The sequence below is a fragment of the Rhea americana genome, unplaced genomic scaffold (genome assembly GCF_003343005.1).
Source record: "Rhea americana isolate MKP2758 unplaced genomic scaffold, rheAme1 scaffold_217, whole genome shotgun sequence".
In the NCBI taxonomy this organism is placed as follows: Eukaryota; Metazoa; Chordata; class Aves; order Rheiformes; family Rheidae; genus Rhea; species Rhea americana.
The window spans coordinates 921,586-938,803 of NW_028186317.1; the positions used below are offsets into that span (position 1 = coordinate 921,586).

The 17,218-nt window shown below is 47.8% G+C and overlaps 3 protein-coding genes across 3 annotated transcripts in view; 2 read left to right on the plus strand and 1 right to left on the minus strand.

Annotated features, from left to right (window-relative positions):
* CLDN19 (claudin 19) overlaps positions 1 to 113 on the plus strand; it is an 11,188-nt gene extending 11,075 nt beyond the window's left edge. Inside the window, exon 3 of the mRNA XM_085305229.1 lies at positions 26 to 113. Within this exon, the coding sequence (XP_085161355.1) occupies positions 26 to 86 (61 nt within the window). The 3' untranslated portion in view covers positions 87 to 113. The remainder of the gene's footprint in view (positions 1 to 25) is intronic.
* A 2,001-nt stretch (positions 114 to 2,114) lies between these two features.
* On the plus strand, positions 2,115 to 4,244 carry LOC146595718 (claudin-16-like). The gene is made up of 5 exons (XM_085305240.1): positions 2,115 to 2,228; positions 2,516 to 2,618; positions 3,529 to 3,693; positions 3,839 to 4,030; positions 4,130 to 4,244. The coding sequence occupies exons 1-5, from the start codon at positions 2,115 to 2,117 to the stop codon at positions 4,219 to 4,221; spliced, it is 666 nt and encodes a 221-aa protein (XP_085161366.1). The 3' UTR covers positions 4,222 to 4,244.
* A 2,532-nt stretch (positions 4,245 to 6,776) lies between these two features.
* YBX1 (Y-box binding protein 1) overlaps positions 6,777 to 17,218 on the minus strand; it is an 11,314-nt gene continuing 872 nt past the window's right edge. The window contains exons 2-7 of the mRNA XM_085305230.1: positions 12,804 to 12,953; positions 10,311 to 10,400; positions 9,790 to 10,092; positions 9,319 to 9,401; positions 8,952 to 9,217; positions 6,777 to 7,150 (exon numbers count right to left, since the gene is read on the minus strand). Coding sequence (XP_085161356.1) covers positions 8,983 to 9,217; positions 9,319 to 9,401; positions 9,790 to 10,092; positions 10,311 to 10,400; positions 12,804 to 12,953 — 861 coding nt within the window. The 3' untranslated portion in view covers positions 6,777 to 7,150; positions 8,952 to 8,982. The remainder of the gene's footprint in view (positions 7,151 to 8,951; positions 9,218 to 9,318; positions 9,402 to 9,789; positions 10,093 to 10,310; positions 10,401 to 12,803; positions 12,954 to 17,218) is intronic.

Genomic DNA, 17,218 nt, shown 5'->3' on the forward strand with positions numbered 1-17,218 from the left:
TTTTTTTTTTTTTTTTTTTTCCAAGGTCGAGCTTCGTTTCCAGCCAACGAGCGGCCGAACCGCGGGGACCCCCCGTCGCGCCGTAGAGCGCAAAACCCGGCTGACAGAGCCCGGAGAAGGCTTTAAAGAGCCCGGTGGGGTTGTTCGACCTCCAGGACGCCCCGGTGGCGGCTCCGAGGAGGTTCCCCCCATCCCCTCCCCAAAGGGACCATGAGCCCGCGGCTGCCCCGGTGAAGGTAACGCTGCCCCCGGGTCCCTCCGTGACGCCAGCAAGGGGTCCAAGCGTGGTCGGAGCTGGGGCGATGCAGAAGGTCCAGCATCCTGCATCACCCAGGGTGACGGCGGCGGGTTCCCGCGGGTGCTTTTCCGCACGAAACTCCTTTTACGGCCTCGTTTCGCCCCGAAACGCTCRTCCCGCGTTGCCCCGCTGCTGGGAAATCCCAGCTTGGAGCGCCGCTCCGACCGGCCCCGAGCTCGGCTCCTTCCCGCTTCCTACCTAAACGGTCCGGTCAGCTCATCCCGAGCTTGGCGAGGGTGGGAAACGGGGATGATTCGGGGCGTCTCCCCCCCACCCCCGGGCTGACGGGGACGTCGCTCAGCCCAGCCCGCTCGCGGGGACCGCTGCGCCCGAGCAAGCGCAGGCGTCAAAACTGACCTCTTCTGGGAGTTATCTGAGGGCAAGGAAAGAGGAGACGGATTTGGGGTTCTTTGATTTTTTCCTTCTTGCTCGTGTAACTCGAATGGTTGAACGGATTTTCTTCAAAGCCTCCAAAACAGCCGGGGTCTGGCAGAGGGAAAAGGTTACAGAGAGGTGGCTCAGGAGGGGGCCTGGGAAATTTAAAAAATACTGTAAATTGGGGTCTAAGAGGCTACCTGGAAATAATGCGCGTCCCGGCAGAGGGAGGCTGGCGGAGGTGCTCCCAGCTCAGCTCCTTCGCAGGGCGGGCGTCACTCCGAAAGCGTCCCCGGAAAGCCCTCGGGAACCCGCGCGGCACCCCGCGGAGAACAGCTCGGGTTTCGGGGTCCCCCGACGAGCTGCTCCTGCCCRCCCGAGCGCCAGGGGCCGGGGCAGGTGCCACCACGGGAGGGGCTGCAGAGCCAAATCTCATCGGTGGCCTGGGGTTTAGCTACTTCTCCCCATTAACATTAGTTTTGTTTCCAACGACTGCGGGAATCTTTCTGCCCRAAGGGGCAACCTGAGGCAGCGAAAGAAATCTGGTGACGTCAAGACTTGGGTTGCAAAACACACCGAAGGWCATGATGTCCTCTGCTCCATACCGTGGGCATGGCTCCCCTCTAGAGAAGAGATGGGCTGATCCCCTCCTCTCCTTGGGACACAGTGTCCTGAGCACCCATGTCCAGCCCCAGCAGGCCTCATCCACCTCCAGAACAGGAGAGGCCGTGGAGATGGTCKTCAGGAGGAAGGGACATGTCTGCCCGATGAGGACCGTGTGGAGAAGAGGGTTCTTCCCACTTGTGAGCTGGGCTGCACAAGTCCCTGCTCAGGTCCTGAGGGTTTCCCTAGGAAAAGCAGGTCCTAAGTTTGCTGCTGGAGGTTTGGATGACTCCAAGGGACACCCGCTAGCGAAGCCTTTACTCTGCCTTTGTCCCAGCACTTCTGAAAAAAGAGCGAGRAAAAGCAGATGATCTTTCCACTGAATCATGTGGATGCAGGGATGGAGGCATCAAGAAAAGTTAGGAGATGGACCACCAAATCACAGGCTCTGACAACAGTAGGCAAGGTAGTTTCCAAACGGCTCTTAATTCCCAAAAGAGCTGCAGCAGGTTTGGCAACTTTGGATGGTCTCTTTGGAAGATGTGATTTAAYGGCTTAGCAAGCAACTCAATGTGGACATGTCTCCACTGCAAAACGTCCCTCAACCCCCTGCCTACATATAAACTTGGTGGCTCCATCTCAGCTGTGCGCTAGAGCACATTGGCAGTGCTGAGGCCCATGAGATGCGACCCAGGTGTCTGAGCAACTCACCTGGGTCCAGAGGCCACCCTGCCCCTGAGGACTTTGCCCTCAGTAACTGATCAAGYGCCTGGAAAGTCCCACTGTGGGCAAGGTGGTGGTGGCAGGAGTCTGCGTCTACACCCTCACAGGCGTCCCCATGAGCGTGGTCTTGCAGATGACGGCGTTCGGTCTTGCTCTGCTCTCAACCCTCTTCCTGCTCATCGCCACGTGCACCGACTGCTGGATGGTGAATGCTGATGACAGCTTGGAGGTGAGCAGAACAGCAACGGGGTGGTCAGGACTGAGCTGGGCCTTTCTGACCATGGGATTGCAGCATGTCTCCACAGGCTTCGAGAGAGGAGAATGTGATAGAACCCGCCACGCTTTACTTGACCTGGAAAACTAGCCAGAAGCTAGAGCAGAAAGGGGTCACTGAGACACGTCCTGCCATGGTGGTGAGACCAGGCAGGCCTGTCGTGGTGACTCAGGAGCTGGGGGGCTGCTTGGTGCTTTGGGGAGCACCCACCTTCAGCTCGAGTTTTTTTCTGCCCCTTCCAGGTGAGTCACAAGTGCCGGGGGCTTTGGCGGGAGTGCGTCACCAACATGCAAGACGGAGTCAAGACCTGTGACCAATATGACTCCATTTTGGCAGACCACCCAGGTAAGTTGGCCTGGCCCACGGGGACGGAGGTGCGTCCCAGGGACTGCTGGTACCACACAGCGTTTAATGACCCACCACCAGCGCAGGGACAAGCGTTTCCCTATTCCAGCCACCAAATCCTTTCAAACATCCCCCAAACCATCTCAACTTCTCAGCCAAGATCATTCCCTCTTCTCCTTTTGAGAAGATGATCCTCACTGCCAGGGCTGACCCTTGTCAGGAAACAACGCAAGACCCCTGTTTCTTGTTCTCCCGCCCCAYGGGCACCCACGGACCAGCCTTGGGGTCACGGAGCAGGAACGAGACCACGAAGCAGTGCTGAGGCCACCTTGCGTCCAAGCGGGTTGCCAAAGCATGCTGAGCCCAGCYGCAACGCCTTCCTCACCGTTGCGCGGTGGGATTTGCATCCCCTCTTACCCGATGGAGGTGAACAGAGCCAACCCCGGGCCGAAGCAGGGTGCACTGATGTTGCGTGGAATCAACGCAGATACTGAAGTCAGTGGGGTGAGGACCTTCCCACCAGCCGAGGACTTGCCTCCTCCATCCATGGAGGGTCGCATCGTGGTACAGAGACCTCCCCTTGCCTTGGCTGCGTGAGAAAGGTCTCAGGGAAGTGACTTCATCCCAGCTGCTCCTGAAATCATTTGGTTTCTTGAGCTGGTCTGCTAATAGTTTAAGTCCCACCCCAAGGTTTCYGGTGAGCACGTTGTCCACGGTGCACAGCAGGCAGCACAGAGCTGAGAGGGGACGTGGGGTTTGCTTGGTCCCAACTTAGACAGCTCTTGGGAAGACGCTCGCTGGTGAATCAGCTGTTTCCATTGGGGGACATAGAGAGCAGTCACGGAGCAGAGAGAGCAGGTCCTCTGGCCGTTCCTCAGGCCCATTTCTGCATTTTTCTCACCCTCCCCAGTGAAGATTGTGGTGACACGGACATTGCTGATCACAGCTGACCTCCTGACGGGCCTGGCCTTGGCTACGTTGCTTCTCGGACTCGACTGTATCAAGTTCCTCAAGGAAGAGCCTCACGTCAAACTGAAGATGTGTTACGGGGCTGGCGTCATCCTCGGCATCGGGAGTGCGTGGCCAGACCGCAGGCGAAGGGCGGCCGGGAGYGGCCAGCGGGACACGAGGAGCTCAGGGCACCTCTTGGAGAGGGTCTTGGGGATCAGGTTGGGTGGGGGAAGTTCCGGCRCTCTCCCCATCAGCCCCGTTTCTCCTAGGTGTCCTGGGTCTCGTCGGCTCGGTGTGGTACGCGGTGGAYGTCTACATGGAGAGAGCCACGCTGGTGGCGCACAACGTGTTCCTGGGGGTCCACTACGACTTCGGGTGGTCCTGCTGGCTGGGGATGGCCGGCTCGGCAGGCTGTCTCGTGGCGTCCGTCGCGCTGACCTGCTGCCTTCACGTCCGCGCAGGTCAGGGCGCCCCGTCCCCTCGCTTCTTGGCTGCGCGGGGCAGGGGGGAGCCCAAAGATCCCTAGCGAGGGTGACGCGGCCCCGAATTTCTCCTGCCAGACCCCGGCGCCCGCYGGCGAGCCCGGAGGCCTGCCTACCCCCGGGGGCGAACAGCCACGGGCAAGATGTACGCCATGGATTCCCGCGTGTGACGGGCGGCACCGCGGCGGGACACCCTCGCCCCGCGCCGTCCCCGACCCCATTAAAGCATCGTCGCCTACGCTGGGCCGTCTCTGCGCGATCGCGTTGAGGAGGCCGGTGGCGCGTCTCCGGGCAGGGCCCCAARCGAGGTCTAGGGTTGCTGGCTGCGGAAGCAAGGCACCCCCTTAATTTCTGAGGATAAATCCCCCTAAAAGCGATATTAAAAAAAAAAAACTGCCCCAAAACGATGGCAGGAGGAAGATAGGGCTGTGCACAGGAGCAGCACGTGCAAGGGCTGGGAGGATGCTTGCAAAACAGCACCGTTCCTCCCTTAAATCCCAAATATCCGCCCTCGGTAACGCTGGCGGAGAAGTTCAGGACCTCCAGCATCTAAATCCTCGGGGCTACAGGTAACGCCGGGCTGCGTGAGGCCGGGGGAACCGTTCAGAGGCCGGACGTAAGCRGTGCCGCGCGTCTCCCGCTTCGCGGCCGGCGCCTCCCAACACCCATCGCGCCGAATCGCCGCAAACGAACTTAAGCTCGAAGCGTTTTCTGCGCAGAGCAACACTGACTCCGCGTGGCTGGCGGCCCCGATAACGCCCCRGCCGGCGGGAAGTCTTCCCCCGCGCTCAGAAATTTGGCACTGGGTAAAGCTAATAGCCCRGAGCACTTATTAATGTTATCGTGCGGCAGCGAGTCGGTCCGGAGCAGGAGSAGCTCCTCCCGCAACGCTCCGTTTTGAAGGCTCTGCTAACGGGGAAGTGTTTTCCAGGGGAATTGTTACCCTTCTTCCCTTTGCCACCAACTCCCACTTCAACCGGTGAGAATAGAAAGGTTATCCTCGATTCGGAGCTCAGCTTCCCCGTTCAGCAGCTCGCTCCTGTCCCCTCTGGGGATGCTGGTGTCCCTCGACACATTCATCAGAGATGGAGACGCTCAACTAGGCAGAGAAAGGAACCTGGAGACAGGAAATCCTTGCTGTTCTGCTTAGTCCTGGTCCTCATCTCTAAAACGGATCCGTTCCCAGCTCTGGGAGCACTGAAGGCATCGGAGGGCAGAACCTGCAGGCATCTCCGTTATGGTTTGGAGATGAGAGGCAGCTACATGGCCAACGTCCAGGCTCGCTGCTCCCCCGGGCTCACCCTCGCTCCTTACCCAAAGATTAACGCAGAAACGCTGCTGGCCAACCGCTGCGACGCTACAGACACCTAAAACATCAGGAAACCCAATTGCTAGAGCTGCGTAACAAATAAAGAGCGGCTCGAGAGCGTGACCAGCAGCCTGATATTAAACAGCAGGATGTCTGCAGTCCGAAGGATGGACAGCTCGCGGGAGACAGCCCTATCGGTGTAGAGGCTGGGCGGTCAGAAAGCATCTGAAATGGCATTTAGATACGTGGCAGCCCAGATGCTCACCCGACTCCCTCTCAAACCCCCCTGGAAACTCACCTTTTCCCYGACCTGCCCTAAATTCCCTTTCCAAGGGGTTAAGGCACCAGCAAGTTTGACAGGACCTCACCTGCAAGAGCCACAACATCGGTGTCCCAGCGGTGGCACTTTGCAGGAAGCTGAAGTACCCAAATGTCACCTCACCTCAGTGATTGTCCTCTTCCAGCGGGGACGCCGCCGAGCTGCCTTCAGCTGACACCAAGCTCCTCCATCTTCCTCCTCTGGAAGCCTTTTCACACATTTGCAGTAGGATTTGATCAAAACACACACACTTGCCGATAGCACAGACTGTCCCTCTCCTAGCATGAAGTGTATTAGGAAGGATGGTCACAAATTCCTGACTCAGGATAGCTTTACTCAAGCAGATGGATGCAAAGAGGTGGGGCGAGCAGAAAGAGGGAACCCCCAGCGACCTGCTGCAGAGCTCTGCCTCGGAAACAGGAGGCGGCAGAGGCTGCCTGTCACGGGGTTTATTTTGTGAACCAGCTTCAGCCTCTGCATTTGAACCTGTGGTTTTGCAAACCTGAGTTTTACGCGCTGCAAGTTACCCGCACGACACAGCGGCTGCTAATCACAGGTCATCCACACCGAACAAGCCCCGAGGCACCACGCTAGGAAATACAGGGCACCAGCACTCAGTCCAGCCACACGACCTGCGCCGTCCCTCCGAGCATCCAGCACAAGCCCCGGCCTCTCCCCGTTACAGCCCACGGGAAGGGGATTGCTGTCACCTCTTGCTGCCTCAGGTGCTGAACCTCTCCCCAAGCCCCCGGGCTCACACGCAACAGAAGAGGCTCCACAGGCCTCCCTAGGTGTTTCCCYGCAAGAGCCTGTGCGCAGAAACACATGGCAAATCCAGTTAACTCCCACCGCAGGGAACCAAAGGAAGGGTAGCTACAAACACGCTCCGGCAGGGCAGGAACRGGAGAACAAGCGCCTCGCAGTTGCACAGATTTCACTGTGGTTTCAAAGTGAAACTTCAAAGTGAAGAGTGCAGGAGCTCGACATTTTGTTAGGGATCCCTAAATATAAAATAAAGCATTTTTTTTCAAATCCTCTTGCGAGCACTTACAGCCTTTCATACAAAAAGGAGTTTAAAAACAGCCAAGCACACAAGGTAATTCTTTAAGACCTTTATTAACAGATGCTTGCAGTTTGACTTGAAAAAATCAGGTGTATATTTCATACAAATTAAAAATGAGGTTCTTAAAAATCTCAACTTGACCAGATATGAAACAATTTAAAAACCTTTAAAGGTGTATTGAGAAAAAACAGGCTTTTAAAAAACGTGTTTATCGTTTCCAAAAGGAGACTTCTTTAGGTAAAAATAATAAAAACCCCATGCTGCATAGATAATGCAGATAGTTCTAGTAATCTGGTCAACAGCAAAAAGCAAGCACTTAAGGTCTTCAGTTCCAATTCTTTTGTTCATTTCTTATTGCTGGAATTTCATTTTCTTCTTCATTTCTTAGTCTTTTCTTTGATGACTAAACTGGAAAAGAAAAAAAGAATCATCAGACAGATACCAGAGGCACAACTACATGCTGCTTCTACCAAGACCTACTTGCAACTTCAGTTTACACAGAGCTGATTTACCCACACGCACGTGGAAAACCTTAACTACAGCTTTGACCCTAGTAAGACACAGTCCCCTTAGCAGACCACCTGCCAGTGATCAGAACTGTCAACTCACTTGCAAAACTTATGGCAATGGATTCGAGAAAAAAAAAAAGCGTCAAATAAACCGTCATGCCATCCACATCTCTCCCCTCACTGGCCTCCCGTTTCAGGGACTGTTTCTTTTTGCCAACTGGACAAGGCTGCTCTGTTTGGCTCTGCAGACCAAYGCAACTGCAGGTCTGGAAACTCAGCTGCTCAGCTCTGAGCGAGTCCCCAGGAGCACAACTGCTGAGATTTTCAAAAAGGTGGTAGCACGTTGTATTTCTACCTGTGGCTAAAAGAGGCAGCAAAGCTTCAGTAAGCCACCTCCCAGCCCACAGAAACCAGGATTTCTATTCTCCAGCGCTACCAATAGACACAGAAGCTAACACACACATGGCCTGGGTGTTTCTTTGAAGTTCATGATATAAAGGCAGCATCCAGCTTGTGTTAATGATTAAGATTAACACGAGGATACTACAAAGGTTCACATTAAACAGAGAAGTCTTGCAGTCAGACTTGAAAAGATATCAAATAAGCAATCTGATCGACAAAATCAGTAAGATCTAAGCCCTGGAGAAGTTCCTAAGCTCTCATAGCTGAAAGGCTTGTGGCTGCAGATGACAAACTACAGTTCACTGCTAACTCCTACATTTCCTATTAATCTTATTAATTAATGTGGCCATTTATTAGAGCTCACACTAGAGTCTAAATGCATCTTTCCATCTGCCTGCCTTCCAGGCAAAGAACAGCAAGAGAACACAATAGAGATGGGACATGAACTCTGGTAAAGGAAATACAAAAGAAAAGGGAGGAAGAACAGACAAGGAAGGTGACAGAAAAAGAGCAGAACTGAGGACAAGAACAACTGTCCTAGCAGGGAACACGTTCCCCAACTAGCACCACTGCGTGTAGAAGACAGCACCAAGTGCCAAATCACAGCTAGTCTACCCCGCAAAGACGACGTTTTAACAATYCACCTTTACACAATCCTCCCACAAYCRGCAAAGCCACTCCAGTACTTCACCCTGAGAAAGTTAGGCCCCAGACTGAATGCTACCTCAGATATACCAGACACCGCATAAAAAGGACTCCAGTAGGTCTAACACTTTTTTTATTCAAATAAAAAGCTGCCACTGGGACATTCCTGCAAATTCTGTGCCGAGTTACTAGAAATTAACGTCTGCAGGTCTTAATTCTGTTCAAATCCCCTCTGGGATGGAGCTATAAAAGCTAAGATGCTTTTAGACTCAATTAAATCCTAGTGATCTTGCACAAGTTCCTTCTAGCAGTGTACTTTCAGGCACCACACTATGCCAGCACCTCCTGGATTACTATTTAAGGGACCTAAGCCTGAAATACTGAGTATAACCAAGAGTTCAAGATTAGTAGTCTTCTATGCAATAGGCCCACTAACAAAACAAAAAAGCCTGCTGGTWACCAAGACCTCCAATTAATCTGCATTTGACAGTAAAGTCCTACAATTCAATTCTGGAGACATTAATAACTACGCTCACCATTGTGGCCAGTTCTTTTGCATTAGAATAGTCCAAACTTGTAAGGCAGGAACTAGAGGGAAATTTCAAAAAGAGTCRGTCATCAAATCCCACCCTCAGAAGCCTCCGGACGCTCACCCGGATGATGGTAGAGATGGTAAGCCGGTATTTACTCAGCCCCGCCCTGCTCGGCCTCGGGAGCGGACGTGTTCTCAGCTGGTGGTTCGGCTGTCTTCGTCTCTTTGCCATCTTGTGGTTTAGGGTTCTCTGGGCGTCTGCGTCGGTAGTTGAAGTTACGACGGTACCGACGTTGAGGTGGCTGCTGACTTTGGGTCTCATCCCCTTGGTTCTCTTTATCTTCTTCGTTTCCGTCCTCTCTCGGCTGTCTCTGACGAGGAGGACCCCTGAAAGTCAAGCTAGGCTTTAACAATGCAGCATCTGACCATCGCGACGTTCTGTCCGTGCTGCTGAAATGCAAGGCTACAAAAGCTGATCTGCAGCATACCTGCGAAATCGTGGTCTATACCCTCGATACATGTTCTGCCTTACTGGTCTGCCTTGTTCTCCTGCACCCTGGTTGTCAGCACCCTGGAAGACATTGGGCAACGAGCCACCTTAGCCACACACAAAAGCACGTTAACACTAAGCCAACTAGTCCAGCTAAGTAAAAGAGGGGTTGTGGGGCTGTCAGTTGAGGCCCTAGAGCATAAGGGTAGGCAATATGTAGAATCTAGGTGTTTTTTTCAAGTTAATCATACAGAAAGTCGACACCAATTTGAACACTTTTCGGAGCACTACACTTCTAGGACTTCCAGCATACTAACATCAATTCAAACCTTTTTTCCCTTACTGCTGAACTTCACTGAATAAGTCCTAAATACATACAAGGGAGCATGGGGAGGGGGGAAGCTGCATCCCATCGCCCTGCTCCACAGGAATCAAGTCAGTGTAGTATCAGATTTTAGGCAAGCTTTACCTCCACTATCTCTCCCTGCACGGGAGGGTTGGAATATTGTGGTCGACGCCCGTAGGGCCTACGCATATAGTAAGGTGGGTACCGCCGCCTGCGATAAGGACGACGTTGTTGGGCTTGACCTTCTTGGATGTTCTCTGCTCCTTCGTTCTTTTCCCCACTCTCACTGTTCTGGTAGTTTTGCTGGTAGTTGCGTGGAGGACCCCTACGACGTGGATATCGCCTGTAATGGTTACGGTCTGCTGCGTATTTACTGCCTTGCACTGGAACTCCACCAGGACCTGTAACATTAGCTGCCTCCGCACCCTAAAGAACAAGGATCACATGAAGTAAACAACAATTATATTATGCTATAACTGATTTGCATGAGTACTGAGCAATGATTTACATCTACATAGTAAGACAATGAAAAAACATTAGTCTCCTTGGATGTCATCAGGCATCTATGCAAACCACAGACACCACACCAAAGCCAGCAGACCAGGTTTTCTGTGCATACTCTAACACCCAAGATGCACACTTACCTTTTCTCCCTCAACCACATCAAACTCCACGGTCTCTCCATCTCCTACGCTGCGGAGGTACTTCCTGGGGTTATTCTTCTTTATGGCAGTCTAACAACATAATTTTCCAGAATTACATATACAGGTACAGCATAAAAACACTACTTTACGTGTCTAAAGTCAGTTAAGAACTTAAATGCTTAAATGCCTTGATCTTACAAGGAAGACGTCCTCGTGAAGAGGCAATTAAATCATACTGAAAGCCCACAAAAAGCTGTGAAAATTAACAGCATTACTATAGTTCTGGCATATCTGAAACACACAAGGCCTTTTACATATGTTTAAAGACAGTAATGGAGACAGTATGAGCAATCTATAAACGCTACATCAGATTACACTCTTGCATCCCAGTGCCCTTTGAATCCTATGTTTCAAGCACCACCAGATAGAAATACAGCTTTCAGTATACCTTCAGAGTGTTTTTTCAACTAGCAGAAGAGCTACAAAATTGATACAAACTGTCCACAGTATTCCTAACCAATGTTTAGCGGAGTTCCTCAACATATTTGTACCTTCCTCTGGAGTGCTTATTTCTGGTCAACATAAAAGCCCGCTTTGGCCCTTCCCATCACGTGACTCCAATTTCTAGCCCTCTATTTCCCACAAAAATAGGGGAACTCAAATTCGGGGAAATCAAATGTGGTTGTCCCAAGCTATGTCATCACATCAGTGGTCAGAAATAGTGAGATTTCCTTGATGTTCCCCATATTGTGGTGGAAGCCATAGTATTTTATTTATCAATCATAAAACTATTCTGTGTATTTCACACTGAGGAGTAGACAGACAGCATCAGAGATGACTTTGCATGTATACATGTACCTATTTGTAAATGGCATTATTASAAAATGCTGAATTTTCTGCTATTCAGCAGCAAATAAGCATTAATACCCGTGTCAAAAATGCTAATACACACTGCTCTCAAGCCATTTTCTGTTTATCAAACACCAGCTGAATACAAGCATAACAACTTCTCAAGAATTAAATGTCACTAACAGCATTCCACTAGTTTCGTGCCTTAAAAAGGAATAAAATCCACAGCGTTATACATTCACAATTTTCTACCCACAGAGTAGTCATTTTCCAGGGAAAATAGAAAGCCCTATAGCACCAGTAGCTGAATATAACAGACATTCATGAAAACCAAGCTTGATAATTCTGTAGGAAGAAACACACAGAACCATTTCAGCTTAGACCTCTAGAACTACTCTATCATGAAAATTGTTAAATTAAAACAAGCCACTACCAAGCTGTGTTTTTAGAAACCTACACTGCAGTTACAGCTTAATTTCAGGAAAAGTAATGTAAGTCAAGATTACTTGCAGGTTACTGTACTTGCAAATCAAGTAGTAAGTCTGCCTGCTCTCCTTCGGGGTATATATTACTGCCTCAGTACAGAGAAATCCAGTAGAGTCTCTTGGACTTTCTCCACTACCCATCACAAAGTAGCTTATTATAAACAAATGCCTCTAGATTTGTAGAACCAATAATTGAGATGTAGCACAGTCAAGAAGCTGGACAAATCAAACTGAAGTTAAAACACTTAATTCTAAAGATTACTTTTTCTTCTCAGTGTTACAGCATCAGCAGCATACGCCTAAGTCAAGGCAAAAGAACAATCTATGGACTTCTAAATCCACACTGAGTCAAGAACTTCTTGCAGGTTGCTCTACCAGGATGCTAAACAAGAGCATCTGAAGTAGAAAGCATACAAGGAAAAAAAACCAAAACAGAACTGATCACACATTCACAGGAAGTCAGACACAAAGGAACAAAGTCAGTTTGTAACACATCTGCCTTAAGAAAAAAAAAAAAAAACACACCTCACACTCTCACTGATCAAAGTCCCACAGAGCAGGTCAAGAGTAACATCTAATGTTAATGTGGCTAATATTCTGCCCTCAGATTGTATTTAAGTGTACCTATCTGCTAAACTGAAAAAGGATCCATTAAAGCGATCTTTGACTTTAAAAATTTGGAGCAACAAATTCCGCAAACAGAAGTTCTCCTTAAAAGGTTTCACCAAAACTACATTCCTATTACAGCCCACCTCATTTTTCTCCCCTCATGCTGCAAGATTTTAAGCTTATTTCCATATGCTTGCTTTGTAACAACTATATAAACCTGCAAGACAACTGGACTTCAAGTAGTTGTGCCCAGATAAATACAGTAGACTTGGAGACACTGCAATTTTCACCACTCGGTAGAACTGAGCAGACTGATACTACAAACTTCAGGCCCTGATGATGAATGCATGTGGGTATGTAAAATAACCAAGCAGGTTCTACCTGAAATCCAGCAGTGCAGAATATTTTTGTTAAAGCGCCTTCTTTTGAAAAGTGTGAGGTTCTTCCACAACTTCAGCCCTTTTCAGGTAAGGTCATGCACAGCAAGTTTCAGAGAGGTAATGTTTCAATTTTAAAGAGAAGTAAAAACCTGTTCTCACAGAAATCTTACCTGATGGACAAACACATCTTCCTTGGTGTCATTCCTGCAAGACAACAYGAAATAGGATTTCAGATATGAAATGCACAGTAAGTTAATAAGTTTAAAATCAATTGCATGGAACAGGGGGAAAAAAAAACAGAGAACTGTCAAGACAACTAGCTTTCAGCATCAACATTGCTCCTCCACCTGCTGTCAGCTATTCTCTTAGCAGTCTACTGCTTCCAAGTAAAGAGGAATTCAGCTAACCTATGCAGGGCTGAGTGCACACAGAGGTCCAAAAGTGTCCATACAAAAGCATTGCTCTTCCCTCCCCTCACCCCCTGCATATACCTCTATCCTTCAAATACCACCAAAAGAGCAGTTAGAAGAACCACCTGACACTGATCAGTCACCTCTGATAATGCMCTCAGTGCATGGGAGACACGCCATCAAAATCTTTATAAAACCACTGTGTAACTCACAGGTTATGGATTGGAACCAACTCTGAAGGGTCCAGAGAAGGCCAAACAGGCAATTAAACCTATTCCCACTTGGCTAACATTTGTCAAACAGAAAACACACCTCAGGCTGMTATATTTTTCAGCTTTACCCTAAGGCAGTAGTTAGAAGGAAAGAAATCAATTCCATTTTAATTTAGAGGGAATGTTTTAAAAGATATATATTCTATATTATTACCGCTCAAGTGTGTATTATCAGATTTCCCATAGGCTACAGTGAGTTTTCAGAAAGAACCCTAACATGAAGACAGTGACCTTGGAAAGATTGTTTCATTAATATAAACTAAGAACAAAATGTTTTTGATAACTACTAATACCCAGGGCACAAGATGCATTGCTGACAGGGAGGCAAAGCAAGCATCAYGCGCACACGCATCATAGGGGCTTTTTACTAGCTATTCATCTGTAACCTGTCTAGCATCACATCCTCACCACCTTGAGGTCCCTTCATTTAAGAAGTAACAGCATGAGCTGATCAGTGGTCCACTCAAGAAAGACATTACAGCTATCCAAGTTGCATTTGTTAGCACAGAAAGGGAAGAGCTTGGGTTTCTCTAYCGAGAGGAGGCAAAATTCCTCCAAGAACAACCTTAACAAATATCCAGAAGCTTCCTTTAAAACAGTTGTGCTAAAATTTCCACAATTACCATGCTGAGTTAGACCAGAGAGCAGATCACAGTACTGTACCAGTCAGTCAAGTTTCTGTTCTGCAATTAAGAGGYGCAGCCGAAACAGCCCTGACATTGGTTCGAGAGCTGTACTCGCCATTTCCACTGCTCATAATGAACTTCAGTAACAGCCACGCATCCAAGCTCACATCATATCTACCAAATCTCACTGAGAAATTAATGTCAAGTTACTCCACAGACCAATGACTCAACAGCAAAGTGAGTTTTATTTCCCAGAATGACTGGTTAAAGCCATAGCAAAGCAAGATTTTACTAAAATTTGCTCATAACTGGAGAAGTTACAGGTATGGTTAATAGAATCAAAAACTTAAGATACAGTCAAGTATTCTCCACACTATTACTACTGGCTTTGAATCATTAAAATGATTTTTCCAGACAAACTCAAAGCCATAGCTTCCCTGTCAGATAGCAGCACAAAAAAACATCAGCTAGCTTGCTCATGGAATTGATGCCTGGAAATACCTCAAAGGTTGCAGAAATAAGATAAGCAAAAGGAACACTGCAGAGCAAGTCTGATTATCAGGAGGCTGCTTATCTTCTGCCCCTAAGATGCAGCATCCAGAAGCCCTTGAAAAGCCACAGCCTGAACACTTTCTTCTCAGCACTGCAAGATCTCCAATCAGATGCTCCAAAAACTGGAAAATCTTCAGAAAAACCCAAGGATGGGTTCCAAGTAAAACTACATAGCACTCTCTGTTCATCTCAGTTGAAGAGTGGCTTGAAGAAGCACCTACCATCCACGCTCTACAAGCGTGGACGGCAGACATCCTTGTCTAAGTTAGATTTTTAACTATCACAGCAGATGTTTATCTTAAAAGTCTYTCTGAAAATGTGGTTTTGTTTAAGAGCAAACTGCAATTTTAGACAAGGAATGACTGAATTRCACAGAAATAATGCAAGCAGTACACATGCTTAATCAAAAAATATAGCGGTTAAGTTTTTAAAACAGCACCACATGAATTCCTGCACCTAGATCATGTTTTTCAGCAACAACATCTAGAAGCAATTAATGTTTTGCCACTTGGATGGTGTACAAATAATAAATAGCTATCGCTTTCTTACAGAAACCCCATTCTGAAGGTCTAACAAATCATTTCATGTCTTTGCACTAGATGATTCTCCTCTCAACATCCTTAGGAAAAGGATTGTACAAGCAATTGATTAAGAAAGTGTCACCTTTAAGTCCAGCAGAGTTCTGAATATAAAGTCAGATATCAATGTAAAGCTCCAATTATGGTAATCGGACTAAGTCAGTGGCCTGCAGATTCGTTTATTGTTTTGACAACTGCAAGARAAACTTGACAGATGCTCTGAAATATTAGTTTAAACTCTGAATAGAAATGCACTTCTAGCATTAAAAGACAACAGGAAGTATTTGAAGCTAACATACACCCCTATCAAAGCTGAGTTTTAGCTGTAAGCAGACTCAGCTGAGCCAAAGATGAGCAAGAGCTCTTGCAATTTCTTCCTTAGAGCAAGCCAGAGAGATTCCCGAGCTGCGGAAACATCCTCAAGTTCAGTTCTCAGACTGCAGCCCTAATCTCTCGATAACATGAGATCATGCTGGGTTTCTCATTAAAATGGCAACCTCAGGGATTAAACAGCTGCCAAATTAATGAGTGGGGAAACTATTCAAATGTCTTAACTACCTGCTGTTGCTTCCTTGCTTGACTCACATAACAGAGCATTTCCACCACTGAGTGGAACAGGAAAAAAGTCTTCCCTAGAGGCAGAGTTTGTGCCCTTTGACTTTATAGGCAGTTACAAATGTTACAGATGCTAAGGCTTGTAGTACTGACAACTGTTCAATACTTAACATTCAACCTATACTATACATAAACGATCTATTTAAACTGGGCAGACTCAGAGCCAAGTTTTTACAGTTACAGACACAAAACCAAGTAAGCAGCTTGGCAGATATTTAGGACTGGGTCACAAAGTAACACAGATAGCTAAACAGGTGGTATTTAAAACAAACCTAAATAAAAGGTCCAATAAAAGCCCTAATATTTATGCTTGCTTCCCTGAATAAAGATTTCCCTGTCTTTCACCAAGTTCTGGAACATTTGTTTTGAGGGCTCGCAGCTCTAATTAAATCTTTCCTCAACTTATTTCAGTCCTAGATTGCTAGACCTCCCATTTAATGCTTATTCCAATCCAAAAGCCTTCTGTTTAGAAAGGAAAGACAAGAACAACCTGTAGGAGGAACTACAGGTACCTTGTGGCTTGCCCCATTAGCTGAGTTACTGACAGATGCTTCCCACCAAAGAAAGGAAGTAGTATTAGGTGTTTAACAGCAATAGTTTTAATAATGTGGCCTCTGCAAAATAACACATACTGAAGCACTCCAGAAATGATTTGTAGAGCAATTCTATACTCCTCTACCAAGTCACCACTAGGCAGCTCACTGCTATGTTACAAGTTCAGCTAAACACTTCAAAYTAAACACTGAAATTTTTCATTAATTCAACCCCTGAATCTTTTAGGCATTTGCTTTTTGAGACTATCTTACACACTCTAGTCTCATCATATATAAAGGTTACATACTCCAGTCTCACGATACATAAGGTATGAGTTTTTACATGTTTCCCTATGCATTCAGAGTTCCCTCAATAGGGCAGCTACCAAATGTCTCAAATAAYTGCTTGCATTGATGTTACTGAAGTCTATACAGAAGTTAAAACAAACATTTTGTGTGCTAATAACCAGCAGACTTCTATACTCTAACAGCAAAAAGGAAAAAAAAACACTTAGTATAAAAGATATCACTATAAAAATGAATTCACTAAATGAACAAGGCTCTTGTCAAACTTAAGGTATTTTAAAACACTTAAAAATAAAAAGCAGGACAATAAAGGTGAAAGATTCTGCAACAGAGGTAGGACATATGTTATCAACTGCTGCTTTTAAGTGTCACCATGCAGGTGTCACTTATCTAGCGGCCTTAGCATTAGAACTCCGAGTTCACTGCCCCAGCGCAAAACAGCCAGACACGAACCATCTATCCGCCCAGCGCTCTGCAGCACGCACGTGCAAGTGCACTTGATCTTGGGTCCAACGTCTGCTCGGCCCAGAGGGCAAGTCAAAGTAAAGCTCGTAGAAAATAAATAAAATAAATAAATAAAAATCTCCCTCTGCACACGCTCTAGTGAGAAGCAACCCCGCTGCTCTCGTCAGGCTTCCCGGGGGTGCTGGTGGGGGAGAGGCGAGCTCCTGTTACGCTCCACCCCACCCACCC